The sequence below is a fragment of the Eriocheir sinensis genome, chromosome 43 (assembly GCF_024679095.1).
Source record: "Eriocheir sinensis breed Jianghai 21 chromosome 43, ASM2467909v1, whole genome shotgun sequence".
NCBI classification, from domain to species: domain Eukaryota; kingdom Metazoa; phylum Arthropoda; class Malacostraca; order Decapoda; family Varunidae; genus Eriocheir; species Eriocheir sinensis.
Window position 1 is genome coordinate 7,934,911 of NC_066551.1, and position 13,766 is coordinate 7,948,676.

Sequence of the window (13,766 nt, forward strand, 5' to 3'; positions counted from 1 at the left end):
GTGTTTTATGGCGGCGAGGAGCCCACTTGAGGCGATGACCGAGCCAGGGCATGATGGAGGCGCCGGAACATGTGGTAAGTGACTCTCTCTCTCTCTCTCTCTCATTCATTTCATCCAAAGGTGATCACCAACGATGTTAAATTGTCGTACTCTGAACATTGCATTTATCATTTTTAGGCTTAAAGACTGTCGTAGCCACACAAAACACGATAGAACATTAAAGTTATCGTTAAAACTGTTAAATATTGATGTTTTTTTGTTGTTTTTTTTGCTATAGTTATCGGTCAGAAATTACGAAAATGCAATGTGATGAGTACGATAGTTTGGCATCGCTGGTGATCACGTTCAGAAGAGTTGCCTCCTAATGGTAGTTAAACACTTTATTACCATCCGTGTAAGCGAGTTGGTATTGTGTTCAGATTGGCAAGGGATTAATCATGCACAAAGTTAAAGGAAAGGATTGCAAGCACTACTTTAGCTCATGAAAATAATTAATCTTTCAGTCTTCAGCATGTCTACATGTCTTATCTGTTTGCCTGTGTACGTGTGATAAGTCCCTGCGGGTAATTTAGCATCGTTAAAACCAGTGGTTCCCAAACTTCCAGGCTGGCGTCCCCCTGGCTCCGAGGTCAGTTCCTAGCGCCCCCCTAAATCCCCATCCCCACACAGGCGAAATTAACACACACTTCTTTCTCGGTATTCGGTTTGCTATAAATTGAAAAAAAGATTAAACACTTAGCCTTAATGTTTGTGACTTAGGTTTTGACATTCAGATTTTGTAAAAACTACTACTTATGCCACACTACCGACCCCTTCTTCCTCACCGCCGCCCCTAGATCTTTCCACCGGTGCCAGGTAGGCGGTATCATCCACTTTGGGAACTACTGGTTCAAACTAGAAAGTTAACCTTAGTTAAAGAGAACTTAACAGGAGAGCATACGTAAGGGGTCTACAAGACAGCCGTCTTAGACAGGGCAGTTCCTATAAACCTATCTCCGCCTACCATCAGTATTCATGAATTTACCTCACCGTTTTCTTGAAGGGTTTATCGTATTAACATTCATCACATGACTACCAAGCCGGCTCCACTCATCCACCATCTTAGTAGTAATCCTTGAAGGTTTTGCTTGCCTTCCTTGAAACGGATATATTACGTGACCCACCTGACTCCTTTATAACCAGAGCCCTATTAACATCAACCTTATGAAAGCCCTTCATCCATTTCTAAATTCCCATCAAATATCCCCTTTCACTTTTTTAGAGAATGCGAATTATAGTGCATAGGCCTATTCTTATATGGCAAGTTCCTCATTCCACGAGTAATTTTGTGATACTCCTCTGCACCGATTACAACAGGTTAATATCCATTCTCTGGAAAAATAAGGGGATCCGAACTTTCCTGCATACTCAAGATGAGGTCTAAGATTAAATATTTATTGACGATAACTTCAGTGTTTTTGTTGCTGATGCTCCTCGAAGAAAAAAAAGATATTTGCACATTTTCTCACATCCACATTCCAAACATCCATATTCTCTCACATCCATACCTGTTTAAGTAGAATAGGATATACATGCATTGTCTGGTCCTTTGTTTTAAGAGATTAGAGAGCATTTAGGACTTCATCGAAAGTTATTACAGAGTCGAGCAAGGTCTACGTGGGATTATCATAAATACTACCATCATCGCTGGTGTTGCGGTAAGTCGACTGGCAGGAAAACAATTGTTCAGGAAGTTCGCAAAGCGCTGGAAGAAGAGGATCAAGAGGAGGAGGAGGAGGACCTACGAAGAGATACATGCAAAGCGATACAGGCCAAAAGAGTTTATTAGATCTCCTTCAGTGTTTTAGGGGGCTGGTTAGGCCTTGGAATCACATACGGCCTCTATAGCCCCAGCAGTAGCTACAGGTTGCTCGTGGCTGTCGTTGTTAAGTGGCCAGATTTGTGCAGGAAGGTCTGTGTACACTTGAGGGCTTGGGAAGCAGTGTTGGGGCTGAGGGCATCTTGGGCAGTGAAGCAGGAAGTGTTCTGGTGAGTCAGGATCAGCGTTGCCAGATTGTCGTACTTTGAACATTGCATTTATCATTTTTAGGCTCCAAGACTGTCGTAACCACACAAATAACGACAGAAAATTAAATTTATCGTTAAAACAGTTAAATATTGATTGGTCAGGATGTGTGTGGCACCATGGGCAGTGAAGATCCTGGACGGTGTGCAGATGGGCGTTGAGGTTGTGCGTGTTCACTGTCCATTGTCCAATCCTCAGGCGGGCGAAGGCTGTGTCCAGGGGGAGGCTGGGGGAGTGCCTGTATCGTCCTAAGTTGGTTTGTCCCAGGCTAGCTGTCAAATTTAGTGCCCCAGTATCTGTTGGAAGTCTGTCTCAGGTCTGTTATAGCAGGTCAATAGTGTGGTCTGGAGGTCTGTTTGTAATGCTGACTTTCCTGATGGGCGAGCCTCCCATAACCCACTTAGCCAGGGGGGTATGTACCTCTTTGGCCGACTGGTAAAGGAGTGACTCGATCCCGTTACGCTGGTCGCGGGCTCGATCCCCGGCGCCGGCAAACTTTTCCTTGTCTGGATTAATTTCACGTGTGTTTCGTTACACGCGATGGTGGTGTGGGAGTGTAGTAAAGAGCAAATTCTGGCATTTCACTGGTGGCAAGGCGGTGGCATCCTCTCCTGTGATTCTGTTGTGTCTCCCCGAAGGGATAACAGGTAGAGTGATGGCCCATGCTCTCCGAAGTTCATAGAAAACGGGAACTCAACACAGAAATTAATCTAAATGGGAATGGGGAGACGTGTAGTGCTGACTTGCCTGATGGGCGAGCCTCCCATAACCCACTTAGCCAGGGGCCGACTGGTAAAGGAGTGGCTCTCCCGTTACGCTGGTCGCGGGTTCGATCCCCGGCGCCGGCAAACCTTTCCTTGTCTAGATCAATTTCTCGTGTGTTTCGTTACACGCAGTGGCCGTGTGGGAGTATAGAAAAAAAAAATTCTGGCATTTCATGTTGTCTCAGGTCTGTTATAGCAAGTCAATAGTGTGGTCTGGAGGTCTGTCTGTCAGCTGGGGATGGGATATCAAGTGTGCCAGGTGTTAAGTTAAATAAGTTGGCAACACACTGGAAGAAGAGGACCTACGATACGAAGCAATATAAAGCGACAAAGGTCAGCAGAGTGTATTAGACCTTGGTTAGCGGCATTGATTAATATTCATGCCTGCCGCCGCGCCGCCCCGCCACCAACGATGCCAGATTGTCGTACTCAGCCGCTTATATTTTCTGACTTCCTATCCCAAAACTGTCTTCTGGGCTCCAATAACGAAACTCATTTATAGTTATCGTTAAATGACATAGATTCCGATGTTTCTTGGCAATATTAAGGCGTCAGAAACCGGTAAATACTGTGCTCTGAGTACGATAACCTCTCCGCCGCCGCGCGCACCTCAGCGTAAACAACCTGGCGTGCGGGCGAGGGTGAGCACCGCCTCGTCCCCTTCCCTCATTTACCGTTTTCCCAGGCCGTACTTTACCTTACGTCACTAATTCAGCTTCAGCACCGGCCAAAGCAGGCAGCGGACAGCACAGACTCGTGTAATCGCGGGCTTAGAGAGTGTAGCGGTCAGTGGAGAGCTCCCACGGTGGTGACCTACCTGTCCTGCACCTGTCCTGGCCACGCCCACAGGTCACTCATTAGGCCGGGCAGGTGACAGGTGTACTCTCTCTCTCTCTCTCTCTCTCTCTCTCTCTCTCTCTCTCTCTCTCTCTCTCAAGATGGGTCTGGGTCAATCTACAGGGGAGTGGAGTGGGGGGATAAGCTGAGGGAGGGAGGGTGTGGTGTAGGGAGTGAGAAAGTAGATAGAGGGGTGGTGAGTGAGTTGAGGATAGAGAGGTGAGTGGAGTGGGGGGATAAGCTGAGGGAGGGAGGGTGTGGTGTAGGGAGTGAGAAAGTGGATAGAGGAGTGGTGAGTGAGTTGAGGATAGGGAGGTGAGTGGGGGGATGAATTAGGGAAGTTGAGGCATCAGGGAGTGGGAAGTGGGGGGATGGAGTGGAAGGGAGAGGGGAGTAGGTGGATTAATTTGTCAGATGCTGTTTGGGTAATTGTGGAGATTGACTCCGTGCCTCCAAAATACAATATTACGCCTCCATATTATAGTTAAGGAACGAAATACATGTCCCTCAACCATAATATGAAGGTGCAAGTACTTAAAAGTAAAGAAAAAGTCTTCATCCCCTTCCCCTAACAATCTTGGGGGACCCGTGGGAAATCAGGGTTTTTGGGTGGGGGAGCATATTTAAACTACTCCAACCGAACTTATTATAACCTCTAATGGGGGGGCTTGGCCCCCCCCACATATTATGATGTGCCGGTAAAACTAGAGAAGTACAACAGTATGTGAAACCTTGGAAAGGTTATTATTCTCATGGGGGAAATATTGGAGGCATGTAGTGAATCTCCATATTTACTGCTGTTTGTTTTGAGTACCTGTTAAGTATCTTAATGTTGGGGAGAGATTGCTTTGGTCAGTGAAAGAATAATGTACGTACCTATAAACTGAAATGAAGAACCTAATGACTAGTTTATGGGGAAGGTGTCCAGTGAAGCCGATGGTTTATCAGACACATGATTGCAAACTTGCACTGGAAATTTATTTAATTACTCTTGTCTTTGTTGGCCAGGGAATTTACCCCTTTCCAGGGTTCTGTGCCCCTGCCCATGGCTGGCAGTTAATTCACCCCCTGATCTGGATTAGTTGGTGTGGGGCTACAACCCTTTCCAGTTTAACTACATACCTATCCACTAAATCAAAATGTAAAGCAGGTGTCGTGGCTGAAACTGGTCACGACTCGTATCTGGTTCAGCCTATGTGACAGGCTCCCTCAATGCATTCACATCTGGTGAAACTTGCCTATGGCAAGTCTATGGGACCCATGCATTTCAAAGTAGGGAGGGCCCCCTAGTTCCTCTTATTATTTTGGGAGTGGTGCAGATGTGGCACTGGAGTACATCTTTTAAGGGTTCTGTATGTGGGGTTCTGGAACATCCTGAGCCTCTCATAGGATCAGGAACTGCCTCATCTATCTATTGATCTCAGAAGGCTGAAGGTGGATATAGCAGGACTCTGAGATGAGAAGGCCTGGCTGTAGCATGATCTGTAAGGGGGGTACATATAAGTTAAGAAAGGGTGAAACACATCTTGAGCTTCATATCTCTTGTTGCAGTGTACACTCTTACTGAGATGTATGAAACTGAAGAGGAGATGTCCTACTCCAAACTTGACTGTTATCTTGGACCAGTCCATCCCTTGGGACACATTGTTTTGAGTGACTTTGATGCTGCTACTGACACTGATAGATAATTATTTATGTGGTGGTTTCTATGGCTCTGGTATCAGGAACACCAACAGCCCTCTCCTTGATTTTACAAGATCCACAAGGCTGAGAATTTCAAGTTCATGGTATCAGAGACCAGAGCTACACTGCTGTACGTGTCAAAGCAATGCTAGAGGGGTAGAACTGTGGGATGTCTTTAAATGTGAAACTCTCCAAGCTGCAAAGTAGTGCACTGGAAAACTCTTTTGGTCAAGGGGTGGTTTTGACTCGGGGTTGACACAGGAGAATATCTAGAAGAATCATGCTGCCAGACTTGCTAGAGCAAAATAGGGCTCTGTGCTGTAGGGAATTAGTCGTCCTTCCCACAGCGGCCCGCTGCTCCCGTCATGGTTCACTCTTCATAAGAAGAGTTTAAATGAAGGCATTGTTTGTGGTGTGCAGGAAGAGGCATATTAATATTGATTTAGTAGATGCCACTGAGGGCATCTGTCCAGAGTGCTGCTTTACCTACAAACAGCATCAGCAGTGCCTTGGGACAGAACTGGATTATAGTGAATTTTCTTTGTAAATTTTAAGTGAAAGCCAGCAGATATTTCTCCCATTTGAAAGTATTTTCTTCTTGCATTGTTTCATGCATTTTCCTATAAAGATTTTCCTTTGGAAAATTTGATTTGGTATTTGGGTCCTTTCAGTCAGTAATGGAGTATGGTCAAACCAGAATTTTTCTGATGGCTTGTAAGTGCTTGGGACAGTAGTAATCACAATAAAATCCCACGGAAGTGCTATGTTTTCTTATCTCTTAAAGGGAACACAGCCCCTGTAGGGAGGTTACAATTATATATTCACCTGTCTATTGGTGATTCTAATGGGTTGAGAGGCAAGTCTCTTCTTAGGGGATATCATAGATAATTAAATATAATACCTTCCTATGAGGTGGCTCTGGCCCTTTGACCACAAATATAAAACTATAATTTCTCAAGGTTCTCATGGTGACTACCCTCTGAAACACAAAAGCGCATTAAAAAAAAAGCACTTTGACCACAGAATCCATGTGATTGAAAATGCCAATTTACCTTTCTTGTTAAAATTTGAATTGTCACCAATTTTCCATCTAATCAACCTCATCTGCCTGATGTAACGTAAGGGTTAGTGGCATGTTACTGCTAATGTAGCCCCACCAAATTAGTAACCTAACCCCACCAAATTAGTAAAAATAAGGACCAAATTAGTAATTCATCCCCACCGAATTAGCAACCTAACCCCACCAAATCATTACTTACCCCCACTGGTTGGGTGGTTCAGCTCAGCCTGCAGGGAAGCAGTTGACAAAAAACATGACCGCTGCCAGTATTTAGCCATTATCTGCCTATTGTTTTGTATGGATTATTAGTGTATCTGATTGCCAGTCCTTGATATGCCACGGTATTGTCTGCAAAATATCATATGTTCATGCTCTTTTTTAAGTGTTACCTTTTCAATTATCTTTTCAATATTTGTGGCACTTTGAGCCACTTGTGAAGGAACAACTACTTGTGTAATGCAAGATTTTTTGTAACTATGCACATTTTCCCCTGAAATGTCTGTTTGTTGCGGTGAACGTTGCTCCCAGTGTGGACAATGAGCGGTGCAGACAGGCAACACATGCACACCTGTACCTTTGTAGGACTTGAAGCTCCCCTCCCCCTGAAGCTCAACTATGGGCCTCAGATGAAAGTTGCAGCTTATTAGTGTGTTTGTCAAGAGGGATTTTAATTCTTTAGTTCTGCAGTATGCTACTCCCTATACTGCCCTCTTACATAAAGGTGGATTGGTCTTAATTTAAAAGCATCACTAGTCAAGAATTGGCAAACCATCCATTTTGACAAATTAAAGCCTTTAGGTTGCATTCCTGAAAATACTGTTGAAAGACAATTTCAACTAAATATGTATTGAAAATGCTGATAACCTAACTGCTCTCTATCAACAATTTCAGTTCTTCATCTTCATTACTAACACAGTATTGTGGAACTGCTTTGAGGTCCCAAGTAGCCTACTACATACAGTATTGTGTAAGTTGTAGAGGCATTTTGTTGTAAATTGTATTGATGTTTGTCTGTTCATGTGTAATGAAATGACAGAGTAGAAGCTTCATTTGTTAAGGAACATGCTAGTCAGTTATGATGATTAAAAAGACTGGCTTAATATAAATCGTGGTAGGAGAATGAAGTCAGCATTCTGATTGTTTTTCATTTTCACATGCATAAGTTGCCGAGAGTTCCCTTAATGTCTGTTCCTAATTGTTATATTTTTAATGTGAACTAATGATTTTTGAAAATCAGGAAAGTTCAGTGCACTGTAGTCCAAGATTAGTGCAAGTAGCTGGTAAATGACTAGCTAATGATCAGTGGCTGCTTTGTCGATGATAACTTTTAATTTAATTTATATAGAAGTCTATGATCTCGTGTCAGAAGTAATTTTTAATTAACTCTCATGAAAATATATTCATGTTGCATTTTCAAGTTTCAGTGAGACAGCCTTCTGCATGTGAGCCACAGAGAAGTAACAGAGCTAACACAACACCGCCAAAGGGATAAGTGCTGAGCAGATATTTTGAGGTACCTCACCTTTGATAGGCACAACACAGCACTGCTTTAGGTTGAAGTTTATCCATTTATCTCATGTCACTGAGAGGCAGCCCAGTGGTCTGTTGGCAGGGTGGTGCAAGACCCACCCCACTGACCAAGGCAGCTAGGACTAGTGGTTCATTTTGCTAAGCAGCCAAGTCATTAGTAGCCAGTGACTGATACGTGGCTTCAATATAAACACACATTGCCTTTGAAGTGGAATTGGAAAACTTTCTTTCTATCCACTTTTTTAGCAGATATGTGAAAAGAAAATATTGGGACCTCATATGTTGCTGATATGTTTTCCTGAAAGCAGACATGAGCCATCAGAACACAGTGACAGGCTGTGGCTCACTGGTCTTGGAGGCTCATTTTTATTAGGCATGAAAATAGTGTAGGTTTGTTATTGATATTAGTTTTTTTTAAACATATGACTTCAGTGACCAGCGCTCAGGTGTCTAAATGTGTTTCAGTTTATCATCCTAGTTGAAACTTCTAAAATTGTGAAATCGTTTGGATCTTTTTTTTTTTTTTTTTTTAAGTGGTCATAGAATTCTGAAAGTATATTTGGTTTTCTATTGTTCAGTATAAATATTACGTATTACAATTATTCAAGAATTATTTTGATAAATCTAAATATTTACAATGTCACGAATGCGAAATTTTATCGTAATCCCCAAAACATTAAATTCTTATAATTTTCAAGCGCATTTTCTACACTTGGCACATCACTCCCACCCATCCACTGAACATTTTTCAGCTGGGACACCCACTGCATGGTCATTGTTACTTTGCCATAAACTGCATTAAAACTGAGTAACAAAGATTTGATGTGCATTTTATAATACCAAATTGTCATCAGTTGGAGTTTGTCAATCCCATAGGAATGGTCAGCTTTGTGAAATTTATTGACATTGAAAATTATATGGACGTGTACCCAGATATTACTGGAATTACATACTAGACTTATTAAAATAGTTGCACACAGTAAATACAGTCGTCCGTCAAATAGTACGGTTTCCAATATTTCAGTTTCGGTTTTATACGGATTGTCATAGAAGATCTTTTAAGGATTTTTAAATTTTCTGCTCGTCAGGAAATTTAAAAATCCTAAAAAATCTATGAAAATCCACATAAAACCGAAACCGAACTATTGAAAACCATACTATTTGAGGGACAACTGTAATTACAATTTTCTTGGTCATTTAAGGTGGCAAAACATGTAGTGTGTATATTGCCTCAGAGGTCCTGTTTTCAGCACTCCAACACCCACACCCTGGGAGTGAGGAAGGCTGGAGTAGTGGTTCTTAAAGTTTTTTGGCCCTGATGCCCCGAGCTCACTCCTCGTAAACCTGATACAGTGCCTCCTCTTCAGTTTTACATACTGAGACTGATTTTTTCAAACCTTTAATATGAAAATATGGAAAATTGGATGACTGGACAAAGTTAAATTTTTTAATATTTAATTTGCCAGTTAGTTCAATTATCAAATATTGCATGACTATTCATATATTTTTTGTTACTCCCATGATCCCATTTTGATACCCCTTGAGAGTATTAAGGCACATCTTTTAAGAACATTTGTGCAAGGAAGAGGATGTGAGAAAGTAGTTTTTGTATAGAATGGCTGATCAGATCATAACTTTCAGATTCTGTTTAGAATGAAATTTACATGATTTGTCAAGAACTAGCCATATATGTATTTTTTTTTTTTTTTTTTTTTCCAGGCAAAACCTATCCACAGCAATTCTGTTTGGGAAGAATCCCATTCATCAAATGAATTAAAAAATATGAATGACAAGAAATTATGTAGACTTCAGTAAAATATATTACTATTCAGTCACCACTGTTTCAATAGATTCTTGGAGTTATTGTTTTAAAGCATTCCATTATTGGCGCCTTTTCCCCATCATTCAGTGCATGTCTCCATCTTTGTGGTCTTGACCATGGAAAAAACAGAAGGATCATTTCATCAGATGTCACTCAAGGGGATATTTGTCTGCACCTCAACTTCTAAATTGGTAACATCAACATGTGGGATTAGGTAAAATGAAAAGAAGACTGGGATGTTATTTTATGCTAAGGAGAAATTGTTTGCTGGGTATTGCTGTGAAATGGCCACTTCTCAGAGGGAGCAGCCATCACCAAAGACATACATACAAAGATACTTCCATGCACCGAGGAGTAAGGGATTTGCATTTGTCACAGTCTGTAGGCAAAAAGAGGTTAAACGTCAAAACTTCTTTATTTTTTTATATTTTTTTTACAACAAAGCAGACCGCTCAAGGGCACAAAAAACGAAACAATGATAAAAATAAAAAAAAAGCCCGCTACTCGCTGCTCCTACAAAAAAAAAAAAAAAAAAAAAATCAAAAGAGGTGGCCGAAAAAGAGGTCAATTTCGGGAGGAGTGTAATAGTTACTCCTTTTGTCGTTAAGTCAGTGTAATTAATTGAATTATGTATGTAGCATATTTTTTATTGAGGGGCATATATAATTCCATCAGTGTAACAAAATTAAATAAAAGTTGTTTATGGCATTACACACAGATCCTAATTGATATATTCACACTAATAATTGTAGTAGCAAAAATTAGTGACTTTTCATTAGCTGTTCAAACCACTGTAGTGACATCTGATGGTAGAACTTAGTTTCTTAATTCAGCCTTATTGAATTGATACTTTTCACTTACGTAATTTGTATGTTTTTTTTTATTATGTTTCTTAATGAATCTACAAATTGATTTAGAAAATTATTGTTGATATATGTAAGAAATTTTATATTGTGTTTAAAACTAATTTGAATTCCTATCAAAAACTCAATTGTTATTATGGATGAGTCCGGCAATGTCTTGTTAGTGCTTCTTAGCATTGTTGAACTTCCACTTTATTCTTCCATCCTCTGCTAAAAAAAAAACAGTCTTCCCACACGCAGTATCACTCTTTGGCAAGGTGTGATGTGCTTTGCATTGTGGAGCATGGCGACTTCCCTTTTCACAGTTTTGATGGCTTTAATGTTCCTTTAAATAATTACAATGAGTACTATGAATCTAATTTTCCTTAGTTAGTCACATTAAGAGCTAGTGCTGTCAAATATAGCTGTACTTGTATCCCCACCTTAGTCTGTTGCATATTTTATGACTGCAAACAGAACATCCAGGTAATGTATCCCATATATTTCAGATTGCCGCTGTGTGAAGCTTGTTTCAGGTTTCGGATGGCATCTGTAGAAGATCAATATCAGAAGGCGTGGCAGCTGTGTCAGGGGGAAAGTCACAATGATCCAGATAGCGAACCTTACAAGTCAAAATATGCTGCCCGCGAGATATTTGAGGAATTAAAGTCTCGCCTCAGTAACCAACTGGATGAGGATGACGTGGATGATGAGAGCAGCAGCTTCAGTGAGGAAGGGGTGGATGGCGTGGGCCTCACCCGCGCCCGCATGGCTGCTGTTGTCTACCACCTGGGGGTCATTGCTGTGGAGACAGAGGAGTTCTCAACGGGGGAAGAATACTTAAACAACGCCCTCATCATCATTGGGGACGAGGCTGGCATCAGCGCAGGAGTCTCCTCAGCTGAGGTGGAGGAGGCTCAGGTGGTGACAGCAGCACTCCTTGGAGACTCAGACAGTCTCCTCTCTTCCAGCAGCAAAACAGCCTCCATCAGCCCCACTGCCATCTCCCCCTCCACTATAGCCCTCACCATAAGCTGTCACAATCAGCTGGGTATCTTGTGGTCCAACCGTGGCCTTTACTCTGCTGCCAGGCATCACCTTGACCGTGCTGATGCCCTCTACAATGAATACCAGCTCAAGAGTGCCAAGCTACCTCGCACCATTCACAGCCTCTTTGCCTCCAGCGAAAAGGCTGCAGAAGACAAGAGTGGAGTGGCTGCTTTAGAAAAACTCCACACCCTCACATACTACTACTTGGCTCAGGTTGGAACTCTACTCTCTTGCCATGGACTACCAATATCTATAAAGCACTAATTTTCCAATATGCCTGTCAGTCTGGCTATCCTAATTTAATGTTTTGATGTCTGATCCTTGAGTCTTGTCAGGGGAGATAACCACAAAAAAGTATACAGTTTTTTTTAACTGTAGCAGCAGATTTATACACTTGTTGAACATTAGTTTAATGTCACTTTCCTGAGCCACTTAACTTATGATTTTATATAATGTGTGTTAACTCAACTGTAATTATTGTATCAGCCATGAAAGGTAGCTGCTGACCACCTGAAAGCTATAATGAAGACTGCTCTCAGGTATATGGGCACCTTGGGGCACCAGACACATCCGCCTGGTACTGCCACTCCACGCTTCAGCGGCAGCTGGCCAGTAAAGACTACGACCCACTGGAGTGGGCCATCAATGCTGCCACCTTATCTCAGTTTTACCAAGGAAAGGAAAAATTCAGGTTAGTCACCATTATTTATGTAATATTAACCCTTACAATACGTGATGCAGATGTTGGCGTCACAGTATGGAAAGGGTTGAAAGGAAATGGAAGAGGATTAATCTTCTTTTAAACCTCTTAATCCTCTTCCATTTCCTCTTAATCCTTTTCTAAACCTTTTAAGAGGAAATGGAAGAGGATTAAGAGGTTTAGAAGAGGATTAATCCTCTTCCATTTCCTCTTAACCCTTTCTGTCCTGTGACGCCGACGTCTGCATCAATGTATTGAAAGGGTTAAAGAGTAAATGCATACACACACGTACAGAAGCCACACACACACACACACACACACACACACACACACACACACACACACACACATATATGTAGTAGAAATAATAGCCATAGTAGGGTAGTATTCGACATAGTAGAAGTAATGAATGAATGATTCCAGTCAGTTTTCACTAAGAACAGTGACTTCTTAGAGCAGGAAAGAGAGACTAGCAACTCAGGGTCACAAAAGTAGAAGTGCAAGAACTTCATAAGCAACTTGGGGCTCAAGGTGTAAGGAAGGCCCCTGGGTGTGATGATAGATCTAAGTAGATACTTAAATATTGCAAACACTAAATGACTGATAAGATTTCCTGTATAATAGTGTGTTCAAAGAAAGAAGGGAAAATGTTGCTGTAGTTGAAGATGGCCAGTGTGGTGCCTATCTGCAAAGGGAGGAATAGGGGAGAATCACTGATCTTTAGATCAGTGTCACTGACTGGTGTAGTCGTTAAACTGTGCAAGAATACTGAAAGACAGATACATGCTGTATCTGGAAGAGATGTATATTTTGATGGAAAGCCAGTTTGGATTCACGAGTGGGAAACCTTGTATCTCTAATTTTTTTAGCTTCTACTCAAGGACAAATTATGTTGTATAGGAGAGAGGCAGTTCAGTGGATTTTACGTACTTAGATCAGGATATACTTAGATCAGGAGAAAGCATGAGAATAGGTACACACAAGTGACATGTGGGTGTTGGAGCTAGGGCTATATGGGCATGTGGCATGCTACTCAAGAGGTGATCCTGCTCACTGGGTTGTCTCTGTAAGAGATAACACTAAATGGGATAGGCCAAGGGGACTTCCACAAAAGAGCAAATCGATGAATCCTGCCATGAGTTACTTAGGATGGGAAGGGGCCTTCATAGATTTGTTTGGAATGATTTTTAGGCTTGGCCCTCATGATTGAATCATTAATTAATTGATTGGCAGAGTGTCCCGCCACCTCCTGGCCTCGGCATCCAAGGTGTTATCGAGCCATGAGGCTGAGATGAACACGTCAGAGGCTGAAAGTGAGGATGCTGCACACAAGTAAGTGAATTATAACTATATCTTTGGGACGTGCAGTTGAAAACTGAAGCAGTGATGAATGAGTGGTAAGAGCAATTAGGA

General features: G+C 41.8%; 1 protein-coding gene across 12 annotated transcripts in view; it reads left to right on the forward strand.

Moving 5' to 3' along the window:
- Positions 1 to 13,766, forward strand: part of LOC127010424 (KIF-binding protein-like) — a 25,541-nt gene continuing 11,775 nt past the window's right edge. For 2 of the 12 annotated variants that reach the window (XM_050884505.1, XM_050884510.1), the window contains exons 1-6: positions 3,496 to 3,614; positions 7,301 to 7,376; positions 7,828 to 7,922; positions 11,113 to 11,866; positions 12,193 to 12,344; positions 13,587 to 13,685. In XM_050884505.1, coding sequence (XP_050740462.1) covers positions 11,147 to 11,866; positions 12,193 to 12,344; positions 13,587 to 13,685 — 971 coding nt within the window. In that variant the 5' untranslated portion in view covers positions 3,496 to 3,614; positions 7,301 to 7,376; positions 7,828 to 7,922; positions 11,113 to 11,146. Of the gene's footprint in view, positions 75 to 3,437; positions 3,615 to 3,657; positions 3,679 to 7,300; positions 7,377 to 7,827; positions 7,923 to 11,112; positions 11,867 to 12,192; positions 12,345 to 13,586; positions 13,686 to 13,766 lie in introns of those variants that run through there. The other 10 variants (XM_050884500.1, XM_050884511.1, XM_050884499.1 and 7 more) reach the window with 10 other exon arrangements.